The sequence below is a fragment of the Cataglyphis hispanica genome, chromosome 14 (assembly GCF_021464435.1).
Source record: "Cataglyphis hispanica isolate Lineage 1 chromosome 14, ULB_Chis1_1.0, whole genome shotgun sequence".
NCBI lineage: Eukaryota > Metazoa > Arthropoda > Insecta > Hymenoptera > Formicidae > Cataglyphis > Cataglyphis hispanica.
The window spans coordinates 2,277,388-2,296,947 of NC_065967.1; the positions used below are offsets into that span (position 1 = coordinate 2,277,388).

Consider the following 19,560-nt stretch of genomic DNA (forward strand, 5'->3'; position numbering starts at 1 on the left):
GTTATTGTTTTGTGTTTTTATCTCTCTTAATGTTTATTACTTAGTCATTCTCAGCTCATCTTTTTTCTTAAGTTTTTCAATAAGCTGGGAATAACAAGACATGTGAAAAGAAACAAATAGGCATTTATTCACAAGAGGCAGGTGTAGTTACAGTAATTTCATTTCTGTTTTGCACTTATATATACATATACATATATCATTATGTATACATATATATATATATATATATATTTTTTTTTTTTTATACTTATAATAGTATCTCGTAACCGTTTTATAATTACTCGATTCGGTTTAACTACGCAATACAAATGGGCATGAACAATGGGGGCGGGTGCACATACAAAGTGTTTGTTCTCTCGCACACAAAAAATGCGCAGTTTTCATCCGTTTTATGTTCGCCTCTTATTTTTTCTTATTTTATTTTCAACGCAGCGAGATTCCACCGTATAAAATTCTATATATGTGTGTGAATGTGTTTGTGTCAAGATAAAATCTCGCTGTTCGTTCTATTCGCTTAATGCGATTCGTCGTATCTCGATCTCGACGAATCACTCGGAACGGGTGTGCTTCTTTTTTCTCTTTGCTTCTTCTTAATTTTTATAAAGCGCTTCTCACCCAGATTGTCTCGCAAAGATCGATTCTCGCGACACCTCAGGTGAGTATCGTTCGGGGGAGAGTGTCACGAATAAATTAGTATATTAAATTGATAATTGCCAACAAGGATCAATCATCGAACGGTTTGTGTAAATTTCCGTTTTGTAAAGAATTTCTTTCATTTCATTTCAAATCGGTGATTGATCCTTATAAAAGTATTGTATCGGCCATCATCTAACTTATCCGCGCTATCGCTCTCCCTCGCATTTGCAAAATCGGTGATAACAATATATAATATATAGTATGACAATACGACAATGGCGGCTCCTTAAATTTGTTTTCTATAGTAACGCGACGATGATAATCATGACAACAATGTAATAACAATGAGGCTTTCAGCGGCGATAGAGCGTGAATAATCAAAGTAATCCGTAATCAATCTGTAATAAAATGACAAGTTGTCGAATATAAAGTACTCTCTTCAAGTCAGAAAACAATAATTAATAAAATAAGTACTATAAAGATAGATATATTTTTTTTTAAGTAGAGAAATGAGAGAAGGGAAAGAGAGAAGGAGGGATAAAAGAGGGAGAGAAAGAGAAAGAGAGAGAGAGAAGAGAGAGAAAAGGGAGAGGGAAAGAGAGAGAGAGAGAGAGAGAGAGAGAGAGAGAGAGAGAGAGAGAGAGAGAGACACTGTAATTATCAACGAAGCATCGTGTTTTTGTGCAGAACAACTCTTCTATCAGTAGATTCGCATTTCTTTCTCGTTAAGGGTATTACATGTCACGGTAAATACAGTAAGGTTCGCTATGCTATGTCAATGAAGTGGCTCCTCTCATGTTTTACCACCCGAACCCTTCTTCTCCAACCTCCTCATGCAAGATTATTTCTCCCGTGACGACGTATCAACACTTATATAAAGAGACAGTTAAGCTATGCGCAATTTGTGTAAATGTATATGTTCTGCTCTCTTCTGTATGAGCGTGTGTGTGTGTGTGTATATATTTCAGAATGTGTATGTGTGTATGAGAAAGTGAGATAATGCATCGACACGTGTGCAGTGCGGTGCGATGATGTGAATGTGTGTATCAGTTGAATTCCATAGCTTCGGCCTTACTCTCTACACGTGAATATTATATTTACATCCACACCATTTATAATTCCTCTCTCACGCTTTTTTTCTGTCCTTTCTCCAAAAAAAAAAAAAAAACTCAAATTAAGAGATAGATGAAAATTTATCTCCGAGATTATATTTCTAATTTTCCAGAGAAATTGGCAATCAATTCCGTAATTCTAGAAATAAAATACATCAAAGCGCAGAATTTGCAAGAATAGTTGAACAAAATCTTAGATTACGAAGACGAGGAATTTTAATCTCGCAGAACAAACTCCCACTAAGCTCTTTCGAGCTCAATCTCATGCTTTACAGACCTGGCGATTTCTCTTTTTTAAAACTCACTGTACAATTCAACACAAAATTATATGATGCACATGAAATCGAATTCATTCGCGCGCCTATCGTGATGTTATCGCGCGTATATCTCGTGATAAATGAAACAAAAGAAAAATCTCGCGATAAATTATTTACATAATAATAAATATCGCCCTCTCCGACCAGCAGCATACATACTCACTCTTTCACGCATACTCTCCCGCAACGCTCTATTATATCTCGCCTCCCCCTTCTTTCCGCTTCTCTGCATTTACTTTTTTTTCTTTTACTTAAAATGCTACATAGAAATATCTTCGTTCTGGGTCCCGCACAACTTTGTATCTATCGCAACGACGATGGCTCGTACGACGTGACCGTCCTCGCTGGACGACAAGAATTGCGCTCTCTTAATAGAAAAGGGTTAGGAAGGAATAGAAACGATGCGATTTCAATGACTCGATTGCACATCCTATATTCTTTTCTCTAAATATAATCATTAATAAGTACCACTTGGATTTATTTCAAAGGAAGATGATTTATGGAATAAATAGAGTAAGGTTGATTAATTATATATTAAATTTTTAAATATTATTGTAAGCTTTGTTCATTGATCACTATAAAATATAAGATAGATTAAAATTAATATAAAATTAATTAAGGATAAATTAGTAGAGAGAGAGAGAGAGAGAGCACACATTCCGTCTAATCATAGTATTCGACCTTCGAACCAATAACAACGGCGAGGCTCATATAATCGTCATCAGTGCGCACGCGTGTAAATTGTAAGTGTATACTGTGGATTCGCGGTGCGATGCGATCGAATTTAAATATTACCACAGAAACGTGCCTGAATCGTTTACTAAATTCTACTAACAGCAGCGATCGCTAATGCAAGATGCTTGGCTACGTACGTGTTCCTATGTAAGTAGGAATAGTGTGTAGAACGTGTCATAAGTCGTACATCTGACTCCTTTTAACAATTGTTTTTGTATGAACATACATCTTTCGCATGCGTCTATCCCCTGAAAAATGATCGGAAAAATTGCAATGGCCTGATATGCATACGATTTTTCAGCTGCAATACGTCGTACTACGATGCATCTAGCGATAATAATAATTTTACCGTTCGCGCTTACAAGAAGAATAATTATTATCAATAATAATTATTAATACCGTTGTTATTTCGTTTTGAACAGTTATTATCATGCGGACACGTTAATTTCGCATCTTGAATGTTGGATAATCGCGTTTGTCACGCGATTATTGCGCGTGACACGATCGACTACGATCACGTGTGATTTCGATAACGTTACGCATCACTGATCTCTCGCCTAATTGCTGCCCTCCCCCATCCCCCCTCCCTCCGGTTCAAGTCTAAAGGACGGTCGCGGTATAAGTATTTGTCGTATCGGTTTCATAATCTCCGAGGTGCTGCAAGTTTTACTTTTTTTTTAAAGCTCCTACTAATTCGCCATAAAAAATAAACTCCCTATCGGCCGTCGTGTTAACGTGCGCGTGTGTATGTTTACCAGGGTTTCCCGGGACCTATCGCGCATCTCGTCATCGAAAAAAGGGCGGTACATCCGCGGGATACCCGATACAGTCGCGGTGCGCGTGCTGGTGTATGTGCGGAAGTGCGTTCTTCGCACGCATATACGCGTGTGTCCCGTGCGACCCGGTCATCGCTCTCGTCTCGCTTCTCTAATCTGTACACCCGAGAATACACGCACACGTGAGTTATATATTATATTTATATATATATTTATATTTATATATATATGTATACGCAAGCTCTCTATAGCTCTCCTCGAATCTTCTCGAATGCCTTCGCGGATATTATGCTTACTACTACGTTAACTGCAGCTCACTCATTTTCCGAAACGCATAACTTGATTCGCTTCTGAAATCCTATGGGCGTATTCCTTCTTTCCCCTGTCAAATTCGAGCAAACGAGTTGATTAAATTTAGCGCATAATCATCTTGTATGTACAGACAATTTACTCTTTCGATTCCTTCATTTTCTTCTTCCGAATTTTTCTTTCTATCGATTTTCTGCGAATACTGCTCACAAGCTAGAACATGCTGCTTCTTAAGGATTTCCAGACTCGACCCGATATCGCTCCTATTTCTCGACAAATCCACGAATTCTTCTCTCCTTCATCAGACATTGCATAACATACATAACATCATATCGACATAGGTAAGCATAGTCCACTATAGCTGTGATACTGGTATAGTACTCTGCGGAATTTTTCGCGAAATTCAGTCGTTACGTCGTAAAGAGAATATCCGTTTGCCCTACAGCCGCCTCCTGGCTTCTCATCAGGCTTTGTTCTCGCATTTCTTTAAGGATTGCTCTCCCAGCGGGCAAGTTGGATACGCCTGGTGTCCAGAGAGGGTGAGAGCAGCGACTTGAGAGATGCACTCGGCGGCGAGCCACCGAAATATTTGAGGGTCAACGGCGACTGGAGATGCCTGTGTCGTATCACCTCTCGCTCAGCAGGCAATGGCCAGAGTTCCTACCGGACAGTCAGGGAACTGACACGATTAATTGAAAATATCCAATCACTCGTTTTAAATTTTTTATGCTCACACATATATGTATCCATTAGCTTTTTAGTTTATCGAAGAAACAAGATATTTTTACATTAAAACATTACATAAATGTCTGAAAAAAATTATTAATAAATTGGAAAACTTAATGTTGACAAAGACTATAAATCTTGATAATCCGAAAGTAGTTTACCTGCAGCGAGAGAGCCTCGTCTCAGGATTCGCCTTGCTTGTTTCTACGGCCAGTCAAGGAACCAACAAGAGACTTCAGAGTCGCGCCTAACCCTCTGCCGCTCGGAGTATTAAGACTGCTGGCGTTTCTGAAACCTTGCGGATGTGCGTCCAAGCATTTCTGATACCTTAGCTGAAAAAGAAATACAGATATCTTCTTAATTTAATGTCTCCTTTCAGTAAGAGAGGATTTTCAGAGTCGTAAAAAAAAGATCCTCACTTTGCAAGCGGCCTCAATCGTCTTGCAGAGAGCTCCACTGCTGGGCTCGCAGTTGAAAACGTGTGCGATGAACAAGTCCTGCGCGGTATGCATGATGAAAGCGCATTGCTTCACATTACGACCGATACCAAGGAATGACAGATAGCGTACTCGACACTCGGTGATAAGCTTGTCGTCCTGAGAAGATTATAAATAATCGAAATCGCCCTTTAATTTTTCGATATTCAGATGTTGATATTTTTAATATACTTACATTCGGCGTAAGAATAGAGATCATACTAGGAGCTACGGCGACATTGACATTTCGCCATTGATTAATCGGCGTGTTTGTCACAATATGTTCTATCGCCTCGTTCAATACCTCCATGCCGGTCGCCTGATTGACTTGCATGGATCCGAGATACTGTGCTCGTAGCACTTTTTTCGGTTCTTCCATTGGCGTTGGAAAAGATTGTGCTGTGCGAAAATAATACAAATTTTTTTTTTTTTTTTTTATTTAACATTTTTTTAAAACTCATTTTTCATTTTCAAATAACTCTAAAATCTTATTCTTTAAAGATTTTTCTATCTTCCGCCAATTTATCATAAATAAAATATCTTCGTATTAAATATATTTCATGATTTACTAAATGCCGTTTAAAGAAATAATAAAAAATTTATTTGAAGCTACTTACTGACTAGTGCTTGACCGTTTCTGTGAAAGCGCCGATGTTCAGTGGGCAGATTGGTGGGTCTCGTAGCCAGACTAGTCCGACCATTGATATCTACCGGTTTCGCTAAATTCTGATGCTGCGAACGCTCGATCATTATTTTCTTACAAATGTCACGAAGTGTATTCGCGATCGTGCGCGCCGGTATGTCGCAACGAAACACGTGGCACATGTGTTTCCTGGTAGATCGGTCTCTTGCCACATAAGCAAAATCCCTGGAAAAAGTAATATAGACTTTTAACTATCAAAATTCTGTTTCGAATTAAAAAGTTTTCTTTTACTTTATAGTTTCAATTTATGTAATTTATATCGTGTTGTATATTTTACCTTTCTCTGTTAATTCCGTCCAAAGAAAAACAGACATTCATGAAAATAATAATACACATTAGTACATATATGCGTCGTGTAATATTTAATAAAAATATTGAAGAAAATCCGACATATTAACAGTTCTAAATTCCGAAACTCAATTTTTCGATTCATTTGAAGATAATTCACTCACCGACAGTGATCTCTTCCTACGCCCCATACCCTAACCGTATGAATAGGCTGCGTGTTTAGTACGGTGAGGTTCTCTGGATCGATCAGCTTGAGCGCCCCTTCATCCAAGTCCATAAATAAATCTTTACCCTGAAATATTTCGTAATGTATCTCTCATCGCATATTTATGCGCAACAAAATCGATGTTAGTATACATTGATCATTTAAAAGTCTTTTAAACATACTTTCACAAATCATATCTATTATAACTTTAAATTCTGTCATGTTAAAACTGTTTTTCTTATTATTCGTGTTTTTTTTAATTATTATAATAAAGATTTAATTTATAATAGTTTCTGAAAGAACTTACATCGCCCCATCGTCCAACGACATCCAACAGATCGTTTCTACCAAGTGAAAGATCCACGATACACTTGTTCACGGCCTTGCTGCTTCTCTCGGGTGTCAGATCCTCTTCCGCAATTTCCGTCCAACCCAAGGATCGCACAGCAAATCTGATCGGTTTGTCTCTGCCCTCAGAATCCGCTCTGGCGGGATAGCTTCTTCGCCTGAAAGAAATAAGTGAGGTGAATCGATGACAATTGCCACAAAGACGATCGTGAGCGAGGAGGCATTCTCTTACTTGAGCGCCAATTCCATCTTCCTCTTGTTTTCCAATTCCTGATCCAGGGCCGAGCTTGTGTTACTGCGAGTCACCGTGTTCACCATACCGCTCAAAGTGTGAAAATTGTTTATCTAAAAGGGTAGCGTTGCAAATGATGTATATATACATAATATATAATTTACATAAATACTCAATATAATTTATATTCTTATTAATATCATTACACAATAATTTATTTTCTTATTAATATTATTACACAATAATTTATTTTCTTATTAATATCAATATTAATAAAAAAATTATAGTAATTATAAAATATTTTAATGGATCATTCTACTTACGCTATCATTATCCTTGACTAGACTTCGACGCGCCTCCGTTTTTGAATGCAACGGAGCCTCTGGCGGTTCTCTCTGTATATTGCCGCTTTTGACATGCCAATAATAAGGTCCATTCTCATCTGGAACAATATTCAATTTATCATTAATAAAATTTGAAACTTCAATTTATAATAGTCGCGTATATTAAATAGTAATTTTCGGTTATCGATCTTATCGATATATCACTTTGTTATTGAAAGAAAATGTAGAAAATTGAGAAAACTCCAAAAAACTTGAAAAAAAATTATTGAGAAAAAAGGGAAACATTAATTTATATTTTTAATATATATTAATTTTTTTGTATTGAATTTATCTCAAAGTTTAGCGACTTTTTTTCTGTCAAATATAATTTAAATCTAAATCTAAAAATTATTTCGATATATTATAACAATTACTTGAAACGATTTCATATATCGATTTGAGAATGGAATACTTTCATCAATCTTTTGCTCGACTACCCACCCTCGTGCTTCTGCCAGCCAGGCGGCAGATTCTCATCTTTATCCTCGGAATCGGTACTATCCACATCCGGTTTCTCCTGGCTATTGTTCTGCAGAATAGCATTGTTCTTCTGATCCTTTGGCTGTCGCCGTTTCACCGGCACCGCGTACAGTTCGCTGTTCAAGCCACCCTCCACGTGTGGTACACCGCCCATTTCTGCGGTCTCGTTGTCAGGTTTCTCGCAATAACTGAACCGAAAAGCCAAGAAAAATCGAGAGTCAAAAAAGGTAAATTTAATCCAGAATTTCGGTCGTATCATTGCGTCAACGTCTATCGAATATCCAAAAGTTTACGAGTGGTCTAAAAGAAGTCTTAAAAAAGCCTGAAGAATTTGGACATCTTTCTTTGGAATTTTGAATCGTCTAACTATCTTTAATCCAAATCATAGGCAAACGTAATTTTTTTTTATTATATATATATATATATATAAGATATAATACATGCCGAGAAAAATATAATTTATTTTTAATTAAAATACAAGACGTATAAACAAGATTGTTAAAAAATAGAAACACGTTTTCAAATAAATCCGCTTGTAATTCGAATGTATTTTTATAAATATATTTTAATCCTCTAGATTTTTTGCGTGCACCTACAATAAAACTTATAAAAAAGAAAAGTGAAAAGGGAATCAAGACCAGCATTAATCAAAGTCGATATAATTGCCTAGAGAATTGCAGCGGAAATAGGGAGTCACAGGGTAGCACAGCTTTTATTCGTTCAACAAGGAAATTAGCGATAGTACAAAGTGCAAGCTATAAATTTGACCACAGCGATATACAAAGCTTCGTAAGAAAAATATTCAATTTTACATATCGGTCCTATTTCAAATTTAAAAATTTCGTTTACCATTCGCGGTTGCTATTCCCGGCTAATAATAACAATAAGATCTACGTGCGACTCGTTTCAATCAATCTCACATCATCATGAAGAGGCGGTCACACGCGACAAGGTTGTTCGCTAAAAAAAGTCTCTCTCCGCTCTCTCTCTCTCTTTCCTTCTCGTTGTATTATATCGCAAAACTCCACGAGTGCGCGATTGTATTCCTGTTCTCGCGTGACTCGAGGAAATTTCAGTTCACGACATTTCAGGACGAATCACGATCGCCGAAATAAGCCGGCTTGATTTATCGCGTCCGATCGTGCTCCGTTCGTCTCGACGAACGAATCGGTGAACGTTCGCGACGATCGTCATCTACGACGGAATGACAAATTGATTTTCGCTCGTTAGATCGTCCAGCTGACGGCCGTGCCATCTTACTCGTAAACCACTATTGATCCTCGACGATATAGTCGCCCGTTATCGCCGCCACGAGAAATCCTCGCGTGCTAATCAAAGTCGGGCGCGACACGAGCCGGCCAGCAAGAGATTATTTACAGGGACTGTAAAATAAAATGTCCTTTGCGAGCGAGCGAGGAGAAATTGCGCTTCGTACTTGGAAGTGATGTAAAATTATATATCGTGCACATTCATAAAAAAAGCCGAAGGCTTCATATTGGGTATTGGGGTGAACAAGGATGACCTGTATACATGCAGTGAAGAGACTGTAACAGGTGTCTGTCGCGTCTGTCGAGTGCTTCAGAAGAGGAAAAACTACTCGAAGTTTAGTTTTATTTGAAACATTATGTAAATATAAGCAGAAAATATATAATTTTTTTTAAGGGGAGAATTTAAATAATTTTTCAAAAAATTATTTTCAAAAAAAATAATGTAATATCGGAATAATTTAATCGCTTTTAATCATTTGTTATTTCTAATATTTTTTATTATAGTTCATTAATCTCAAACTGCAAAGAATTTATAATACCAGTGAGAATAATTTTACACACACGAAGGATAAGTGCGATCTTACAGTAAGCAAATACTCGGTCGTTTTCCCGCTTATTAAATTCAATCCGGTTATTCATATTTGTTTTTACCATATGAATCCGATTATTACTATATATTTTTAAAGCAAGATGCGCAAAAAGAAACAACGCTGCTACTCGTAGGAAGAAAAGTCTATTTTACTTTGTAATATAAGAGGACCCGAGACAAGTTCGATCTCTACTGGCAGTGCAAAATATTATTCTATTTTCTGATATGAGCAGCATTCGCGTCAGACGTCATCGATTGCATCAAAACCGAGAAAAAATAAATGTAAAAATAAATGGTATCTGTCGACAATGGAAATTGCGAAAAATCATTTCAAGATACTTTCATATATCACTGTTGTTTGCGCGTGTAATATCGCGAGACGTAAGTCATGTATACAAATAAAAATTTTTATAAAGGAAAATATATACATATGATATACGTCATATCACATAATATGTAGTTCCATTAAAATGATGTCACTCATAACGTATTGTTCTCGGTTTAACGTTCGCGATTCATTCTTCGAGTACGAGGTATTCGTTGTATTTGTCACGCAGCATCACAATATGATATGCAATAACGTGAATACACGAACGGACAGGTGAGTCTACATACAATAGCTCGCATCTACGAGCGCTGGGTTGTTTACGCGAAACTCGGGTATTTCGTTTCATGACAGGGCATACTCGCTACTACAACGGCAAAACAGAAGCGGCAACTTGAAACACACAAAAGAGAAGCGACGGATAGTGGTAACAAGCGAACGATCATCTGCAGGAGGGATTGGGTGCCACGAGGCCACACGATTGTGTTTCGTACGTACTTTCTCGACCCGGAAGTGTCCGTAGCGTCGATCGATCCTGACTGTAGGGTGTGAGAATGAGGCAGGATCGCGCTCGACGACGACGGGGATGACGAGCGGGGATTCCCGTTGAGGGTGTCGTCGACGAGAGCGGACTCCGTCACACCCTCGCAGCCGTACCTGAATCAGCATCGTTCATGCAACGTATTACAAGCGAATGAATTGTCGATGGGCGATCGTAGTGATAATAATGATGCCTATCGCGATTCTCGATAGAATAAATATTTTTCGTTAACTCTTAAGTGCACGATACATTTTTCATTGCAATATCATTTTTTTTATTTATTCGACTCATTCTTTTGTCATAAAAAAATTTCAAGCATTTAAGACGGGCTCGTTATTTAAATATTAAACTTTATACAAATTATTATAAAGAGATAATTTTTTTATTTATATAATTTTAATATTAAATTATAATTGATATTATAATCAATATTATGTTTTAATATTAATAATAATTTTAAAGAGATACTTTAGTTTATTTAGATAATTTTGTTCCTAATATTTTATTCATTTATTTTTTTTTAAATGCGCGTTATTTACAAGATTGATTTATTAAGAGATACGTAAAGCATTAATCAATATTTAAAATTTGATTATTCCGGAACGCATTTTTATTTCAAATACGTGCACTCGTTCTTTGCAGACTCAGGAATCGCGCGGCTGTAAAAAAGTCTTATTTTAATTAACGATCGAGGAACAATGCCAGCTACCAACGCGGTTAGTACAGGGTCGCTAACCATGTCGGAGTAATTAAGGGATTAGCCGAGCGGTTTGCTGACTAACGCCAGCTGTCTCTCCTGAGTATCGTTCAGGCATTAGAGGAGTATCTAAGAACGGACGTTCCTTTTGAACGTACCCAAGAAATACGGATTCTGGACTTTGAGGCTTTTAATCGCCGAGATTATAACGAACTACTCGCAAGCTTGCGAGAACTTTTCCTTGATACCGGGATCGATATTCTGCTTACTTTGTACTTGAAAGACGTCCATGTTAAATGTTAAAATAAAAGTCGATAAGTTAAAATAAAAACGTTTACATAAAATGTGAATAGCATTATCTCTTCTCTTTTTAACTTTTATATTTTGCATGGCTATATATTGTAATCTTAGGACGATAATTTTGCAAGTTATTAACAAGAGTTTAAATTATTATTATATTATTGTGCCATATTTATTTATAATCCTTCTTAAGAATCAAGCAAATACAAACAGTACTTGGGTAGACTCACTATTCTCGCTTTTCCTAATTATTTTCCTAATTACATAATAGTAATCGCGATAATTTCTCGTACGTGCCACTAATTGGTGAACCTACTTCGTCGCTTGTAGTTAGAAAAAAACGTAATTGCGTGTTATGTGACTGGAAAACAAAATTTCAAACTTTTTCGCATATTGCGACATACTAAGAGAAATAAAATAAGATTGAAAAAGATTGATTAAAAAATTCGCGAATAAATCAAATAGGGGTAATATTGAGAAAGCTCGTATAGCTTCCGTAAAAAAAAGAGGAAAAAAAATGTAATTTAATTTAAAAGAGTGACACGTAAGATGACGACAACGAGCATTATGGCACGCAAAGTCAAATGATGAATTTCGCGCAAGTATATGGGTTAAGAAGAGCACAAAGGGGTGCTCTGAAAATTCGTCAAAAGTTTCGCTAATAAGGGGAAGGCTCCTGTATTTTATTAGAACACGAGGGTAGCACTACTTTTCTGAGTAGACGATCGATAAGATATCGTACATATCTATGAAAATTTCTCGTCGACACTCCTCAGACTCTTTCAATGTCATCGCAATCCGTTTCACTCGCAGATATAGGTCCGGTGATCAAATATAATGATTTATCCGAATGACGAATATTATGACGCGCTCTCATCACATTAAACGGGTTATTAATTAATCTATAATAATTTCATATTCGGCCGCATCAAATCGAACGGGCGAACGAGAGTTGTATCGGGAATAAAATCGCAATACTGACGCATTAACGTAATTCGTTTCGCAAGAATGTTAATTCGATTCCCGATGGCGAACCGCGATAATGTTATATAGTCGGATCGTTATTAATACTGTTAATCCCGGGATTGGTGAGGTATTGCGACAGTAGTATTTGGAATACCGGGTTATTGACACGAGCCGCATCGATAGACCCTATCGAAGTCCATATAGTATTACAAGCTCGGCGATCTGAGTAGACTCAAATGATGTAGTCAATTTAAAGCGAAACACTCCGGGATTCATTTAAGATGGCCGAATCGATAGCAAGATAATGGACCATGAGTCATGATCCATGACTCATCTTGTAAGACGAGAGATCCCATTAATAATTCTATAAAGAAAAGAGACGTGGCAAAGTTGAGAAAAATGCGTGAAATTAATCTTCCCAAAAAACTTCTTTTATAGACTCTTTTTTCCTCTTTCCGGGATATTAATGACGTATCACGTTAGGTAGCGGGTAGAGATAAACTGATCGCGCGACAACTAACTAAAATCAGCTAGCGGAGGACGGTAATTGTGACCCAACTGGTATGCATATAAGTGCGCATCGCCGTAACTTTCAGTCAGGTATAATTAAACCCAATTAGGTCGTAAGGTGAGCAACTTCTGACGCACCTGGCTGGGTTGTAAATTACGCCGGCAAGTCTCCCCCTCTGTCTATCTCGTCGGCACCATGATTACAGTATTCGTAATTTTATGGTTTCTGCTCGAGAACGTGGATTATTATCTTCTGATTATATTGCTATCATCGTAAATCGCAGCCTTTTTCAGAGAAGCGCAAATTAAATCGTCACGTAAGGCACGGGGCAAAAAAAATTATTTTTATAATTCTAGTATTAAATAAAATGTAATAAAATATAAAAAAAATAGTCGTAAATAAAAGAAAAAAATAAGTTGAATATTCACATCGGAATATAATTTGTAATTAATATTTCAAATTTGTGCTACATCGATCATACGTTAACGCGTCTTGTTTTCTGTAAATATGGCAACGATCAATTTTCCCCTATCAATAAAATCTGACATACTCGACAAAGATAGAATAAAAGAAAGAGAGAGAGAGAGAGAGAGAGAAACCTACAAATTACAGAATGTCGGAAAGACCGGTATTTCGAGTGTCTGTAATTCGCTGTCAATGTCTGTCGATCGGCAGAAACAGAAACGGCCGATTGACCATGACATGGACATCAACGAGGGCGGGTGATTTGCATAAAGGGAGAGAGGCAGAGAGGAAGAAAAGCGAGAAAGATTTTAGCGAGAAAAAAGTGGTGCACGGCCGAAACATCGTGTAGGGTAGATGGATGTCCATGCAAAGTGCGGCGCGGAGTAAAAAGAGGGAAAAAGAAGGAGCAAGAGAGAAGAGAGATAGAGAGGGAAAGAGAAACGGAGAAAGAGAGTCGGGCTGCTCTTCTCCTCGCTCGATCAATACACACTACACAACCACCCCAACCAACTCCCAACCCCCAACCCACACACACCCACCCTCTACCCCATGGCACAACCCCTCGACCACTGTGTGGCGCTCACTCGCCAACGTCACCCCATTTCGAGCGCTATACCAGCCACCACCGCACACATATCTGCACTTACATATATATGGCATACATCGAATGGACGATACTGATCACTATCATATTGATAAAACGGCCGCTGCTGTTTCTGCCGTCTTTCAAACTGAACGGCTCGATATCGACTTTACGACGACGCGATCAAAGAGCGATTAGCACGCGAGTTACGCGGGGATTATTTCCGAGAATTGTGAGTATCGATGTTCGACAGATGAGCGCTCTGAAAAGAACTAATGTTAAAATTTTGATCATTCTACTGCGTGGAAAGAATTATAGTAGCACCGGATACGGTGTGTTATTGTTGGATCGACTACCTAGAATACATAGAATCGCTAGTTAGGCCTTGTCGAAGCTAGGAAGTATTCCCTGCGGCCCTTCGAGTAGCTGCCGCATACAGCCCGCCGAGGTAATTAAGTTTCGGCCGATCCGATGGGAGGAAGTCTCGAGAGCTTTGAAGCTTGCTCCTGGTTTCTCCAAATACATTGGTAGCCTCGCGCAATTAAACCACTATTACAACTTTATGTAAAAATCGTTAAGCTCTGGCAATCAATAAATTTTCGTGTTTCATCAAAAAGAATAAAAAACGTAATTAAAAAGACAAAATAAATTTGAATTATATCTAATAAAGAATTATATATAATAAAGAATGTAAAAAATTGCATAAAAAACTGGGAATTATAATAATAAATTAGATAAACTATGTGGCACAGAATATCAAGTCTAAAATTAATATACGTTCATTTTCTTAAGTATGTTAGGAAGAGAATCGAAAGATTAAATTCCCAAGACTTGTAGCATTGAAAGCAAGGTTAACGATTGAAAAACGTCGATCGAAGCCTGTTTCATAACGAGAACGTATTCCGATAAATGATTCAATTCCCATAAATAAATTGATTCGCAGAAAGAACTGAATCACCTCCGTGGGAAAAACTTCTCGGATAGATAGATTGACTTTTATTATATTTCGCTCTTTTATTTTTTTTTTTAACAGCTGTTATTTCTTTAATTAACTTAAAAATAGCTACAAATTTTTTTTCTTTCATTTTATATCAGCTCTGACGAATATTATCGTGAACGGATTACTATCTACATGCGAGCAGCTATCGGTGCTAAAAGCGTGAAAAATTTCGTGCAAATTATTATAATCGTAAAATTTTTATCGCAGATGATAAACTTTATTATACGGTGCACATGGTCTGCTTTGGACACAGTAAACTATAATACTCGTTTCATTGCTGTTCTCGGGCTACGAAGTAGCGTCTCATCACGATCGCCATAATAATGACGAGGAAATTCTCAACCGGGTTATAATCCGTTCGTTATTTCGATTACTCTTTTTAAGTGCCACGTTTCCGGAAAATCACGCAGCATTTAACAAGGCAATTTCCACTTGCATAATCTCGCTTCTTTGTAGCGCACGTGTTCCGGCAGAGCTAATATTTTCTCATACATACTCCGTGATTTATTAATACCTTTTACACTTAACAGCACCTTCGCGATTCGTCCCACCTTATGAAGACTTTATGAAGTCCAGGCAAATCGCCACTAAAATCTGTTTATATTCCGAGTAACAAGATTGTCTCGTCAATTCGCGAGAGTAAAGCGTTAGAGCTACCTCAAGCTCAACGTTTACCGAACGTTTATCGTTTCATCATCAGGCCGCCACCGTGGAATCCTCACGATAGCTCACGACGAGACCCTTTATGACGTATTATAAATCGCGTGTTTTTCGTCAATGTCTTTCTTTTTACGCGTCAGCCGCAGTCCATAAACCTTTATGATCGGTCGCCGATAAATCGACTGACTATTCCATGGGAGAAAAGAGGGAGGGAGGTGAGGAATTCGCGCGAGAAACGCGGTTAATAAAGTTTCGAGCTGAGGGTGTATATTTTTTTCATCGAGAAGCTCACCCGCTCTTCTCTTTTGCCGCTGCTTTATGAGCTTTTTTTTTATGGAACTCGGAAACTCCACTCACTAAAATCAACCCCTTCCAATTTACCTACACCCTTCTCTCTGTTCTTTTATCCGCCGGATACATTAACTCGCGCACTGCCATGGCCAGATTTTAATTTAACTTGCACGATAAAACGCGATCAAAAGCAAATCAGCGTCTAGAATGTCGAATTTTTTTATAGAAAAAAATATACGCATGTTATTTTATTTCATTTATTTATTTATTTTTTTTTTTTTGAGCTCGAATTATTTTTCGTGCTATGAGTATCGATCCGCGTCGCGGATTGGAATTTATTTTGCAACACCATGTCTCGTTTTTTATATTTCACCGACTGCATCTCTCTCCGAGCGATTTCCTCGCATCCCTGATATCGAATACTAATAAGCGCGTGAATATTAAGTGTCTCGGGATATAGAACATTAATTAACGCGTCGCGCGCGTTTCGTACAGTATTATAAATTTCAACACGAACGGATAGATGCTCGCGAGATAAAATCACGGGTAAGCGCCTGAGGAAATCTCCGCCACAAGAGTAACGCGAATCCGATCCCTCCGATCTTCTTATAACATCTGTGTAAGATTATTATCAGTAAAGTCCCGTAGTCCCTCCCACGGCATATATCTCTAGGACGAAGCTATTGGCATCGCCGGAACATCTTGCATCCTGGACAGGATGATTCGTTCGCGTTTACGAGCGTCCTCGCTCCGGATTTCAGTTTAGCCCGATAATCTTCAACGGGCTGGGCATCCCGGCGAGACTTCCCTCGGGACATTATTCTTCCTATCATTCCCCTCCTCCTCCTTCTTTCGTTCTCTCTCTCTCTCTCTCTCTCTCTCTCTCTCTCTCTTGCCGTTTTTTCGGCCTCCAGACTGCCGGAGCTTTTTCAAAACCCGACGTGAGAGGACTTATCAAGCGCGCCGACTTTCCGGGATCACCGATTACGTCCTGCAGGTATTACCGGAGAGAAAGAGGTGTCCCGGAAGAAAAAGGAGTCCTTGCGGAAGACGGTATGCGAATGGAGAGTCGGACGGGGGAGGGGGAGGAAGGGGGGAAGAGGGGGGAAGGATTCTATTTCCGGGATTTATGAGCGCGTCGCATGCATGTGACTCTCAGAGCGCGATGTCGGTTTCACCGTGTAATTTCCTCATATTTCACGTTATCTGCGGCCGCATCTTTTCTCGGTATTTCTGTTGCGAGAGATGCGTGCCTGCAAACAAGCGTTTCCATTCATCAAACGTTTATTTTTTGCGTGGAAATTAAATATTTTTCGTTGATACAGAGAGACTTGAAATTTGTCGTTTAGATTCATGTACTTTTGCTTAAATTAATATTCACGCATAAAAATAATCTTCCGCTTTCCAATCTTTATCTTCCCTCGTAGTGCAATATTACATTGCTATATAAAACATTAAATTAATCAAGTAATTCAAGATTGACTCTCTTAATTTTTGTTTATAAGAACAATTATATAAAGAGATAATAAAAAACACACGAGATAATAAAAATGATCAATAACGTTTCATTTGTGCGAAACAAGACATTTATGCAACCGGAGTGTTTCGATCATCGATAACTACCGGTCTAATCTAACCGGCCGTTCAAGGCATCAAGATACGATCTGAGGCGTGGTCGCACGCCGGTATAATCGTTCGTGACAGACTCGCGTGTACACGGTGTTCCAAGCATCGATTCACTTTCTCTTAACTGCAGAAATTGAGTTAAAGAGCACACTGTTTATTCTTAACCTTCGTTTTTAATCCATAATTATGTATCCATAAGATATTTATTATTATTCGAGTCAATTATATAATAATAAAAAATGACATATAATTTACGCGATATTTCCGACACCCAGTACATCACAACCGTCACAACCGACTAATTATACGGTACATTCATCCGTGAATTATCGAGCTCGCGATCGAGTTCACACAGCAAATTCTGCAAGATAATGGACCACCCGGATATTTTCTTTTATTCCTGTACTATTATAGAACCTAAAGATTTCTTCATCGCTGAAGCCATGTTTGGCATAGCTAAGGACAGAAATATCTCGAGAGCGTCTCGAGAGGTGACGATTAACGCGCGTGGGAAAATTGCAGCTACAACGAAAGATTTGTCTTAAAAAAAAAAAAAATAGATTAACCATTTTAAAATTTTTGTTCATAATCATTGCTTTACTATGTGTAATAATTGCGGCACACACGAGCGAATTTAAAACTTAATTTAAAACTTGATTTTATATTTAATATTTTATAATAATTTATTATTATTATAATATATTATTTATTTATTATAAATTAATTATATAATAATATAAATAATATAATATAATAAGATAATAATTTAAAACTCATAGTGATATTAAAACTTGAAGTCAGTAGTATTCTAAATTATAAAATTAATTTTAAATTTCAATATTATATCATAATTCCAATCTATAATTATTGAAATAAAGGTATTAATAAAATTTATTGTTATCAATAAGAAATATTGATTGCGATTCGTAACAAACTAATTGATAATTTAAAATAAAATAGCAGATAAATTCGTCAACAGGTATTTGATTGTAATTCACGCGTAGTGACTCAATCTGCAATTTGCTGTACGACAGTGGTTAAACTCATTGTTAATAAGAGCTATATTCGATTCTATCGTAATTCACGCGGCAATTACTTGAATTATAATTTAGGATGTGGTGGAAAAAATTTTACGTTCGTTGAGAAAATATGACAAAATAATGTCGAGAATAGTGTTTTCGTTAAAAGACGCGGTGGGATCTTTATCGGAAGAACGACGGCGAGTATCTGTGCACCTGCTGTTATCTTAGAGCCTCCATTACCATTACCGACACATAATGCTTTCCGGGTGTTAATGGAAAGCAGACATGGTTCGCTGAGGTCCCGGCTACTACTTACCACCGGCGAAGAAAGGGGGAATTATTTGTACAGATATTACGGGGAGATCGTAAAGTTGACGATATTAAGCGATCAAACATCGCGCCTTTAGGCTCTTGAATTAATTAAATTTGTCGGCGATTAATACCGGGATCACGCGAGAAAGCTGAGTTTCCACTCTTCTGCAGGATTGTAAATAATAGCGCGTTAAATATAACAAAGCGCAGGATAAATTCAAGGTAGCGAGGGAGCGAGAGGAGTTCGCGATGACGATTCATGCCAGCCGTTTCGTCGAGACGTTATTATGCAAATTAGACGGGCTCCGTTATTTTGTTACGCTATTACATAATTACGAGGGCATACACATAATCTCCGGTATTTCGTGACTGCCGCCATACGCCGAGCGTACCGTCATAACGAGCGTAACGCGATAATTTCTATCCGTTACGCAATCGCGAAAATGCACATTGCATGCGGCGATGCGCTCGCAACGAGAAGCATCGATTCGTTGAAATTCACGGGGCAACGTTCTCCTCCTCGTTGAAACCCAACCCCCTTCGATGGACTTTTACGAGCTTCGAATAAATTCGCGGAACATATTTCGGAATAATAAATTCGCGCAGCGAATTGCAGGAACACTGTAATTGACCAGGAAACGGAGCAAATCAGCGCACGCGGTCTAATGTAGAAGCCGC

General features: G+C 37.8%; 1 protein-coding gene across 1 annotated transcript in view; it reads right to left on the reverse strand.

Annotated features, from left to right (window-relative positions):
• Positions 1-105: 105 nt before the first annotated feature.
• The window catches only part of LOC126854555 (protein Fe65 homolog), a 119,123-nt gene continuing 99,668 nt past the window's right edge, over positions 106-19,560 (reverse strand). Inside the window, exons 5-16 of the mRNA XM_050601420.1 lie at positions 10,407-10,565; positions 7,688-7,914; positions 7,187-7,305; positions 6,864-6,976; positions 6,591-6,789; positions 6,243-6,370; positions 6,068-6,073; positions 5,705-5,955; positions 5,284-5,486; positions 5,031-5,207; positions 4,773-4,943; positions 106-4,545 (exon numbers count right to left, since the gene is read on the reverse strand). Coding sequence (XP_050457377.1) covers positions 4,794-4,943; positions 5,031-5,207; positions 5,284-5,486; positions 5,705-5,955; positions 6,068-6,073; positions 6,243-6,370; positions 6,591-6,789; positions 6,864-6,976; positions 7,187-7,305; positions 7,688-7,914; positions 10,407-10,565 — 1,732 coding nt within the window. The 3' untranslated portion in view covers positions 106-4,545; positions 4,773-4,793. The remainder of the gene's footprint in view (positions 4,546-4,772; positions 4,944-5,030; positions 5,208-5,283; positions 5,487-5,704; positions 5,956-6,067; positions 6,074-6,242; positions 6,371-6,590; positions 6,790-6,863; positions 6,977-7,186; positions 7,306-7,687; positions 7,915-10,406; positions 10,566-19,560) is intronic.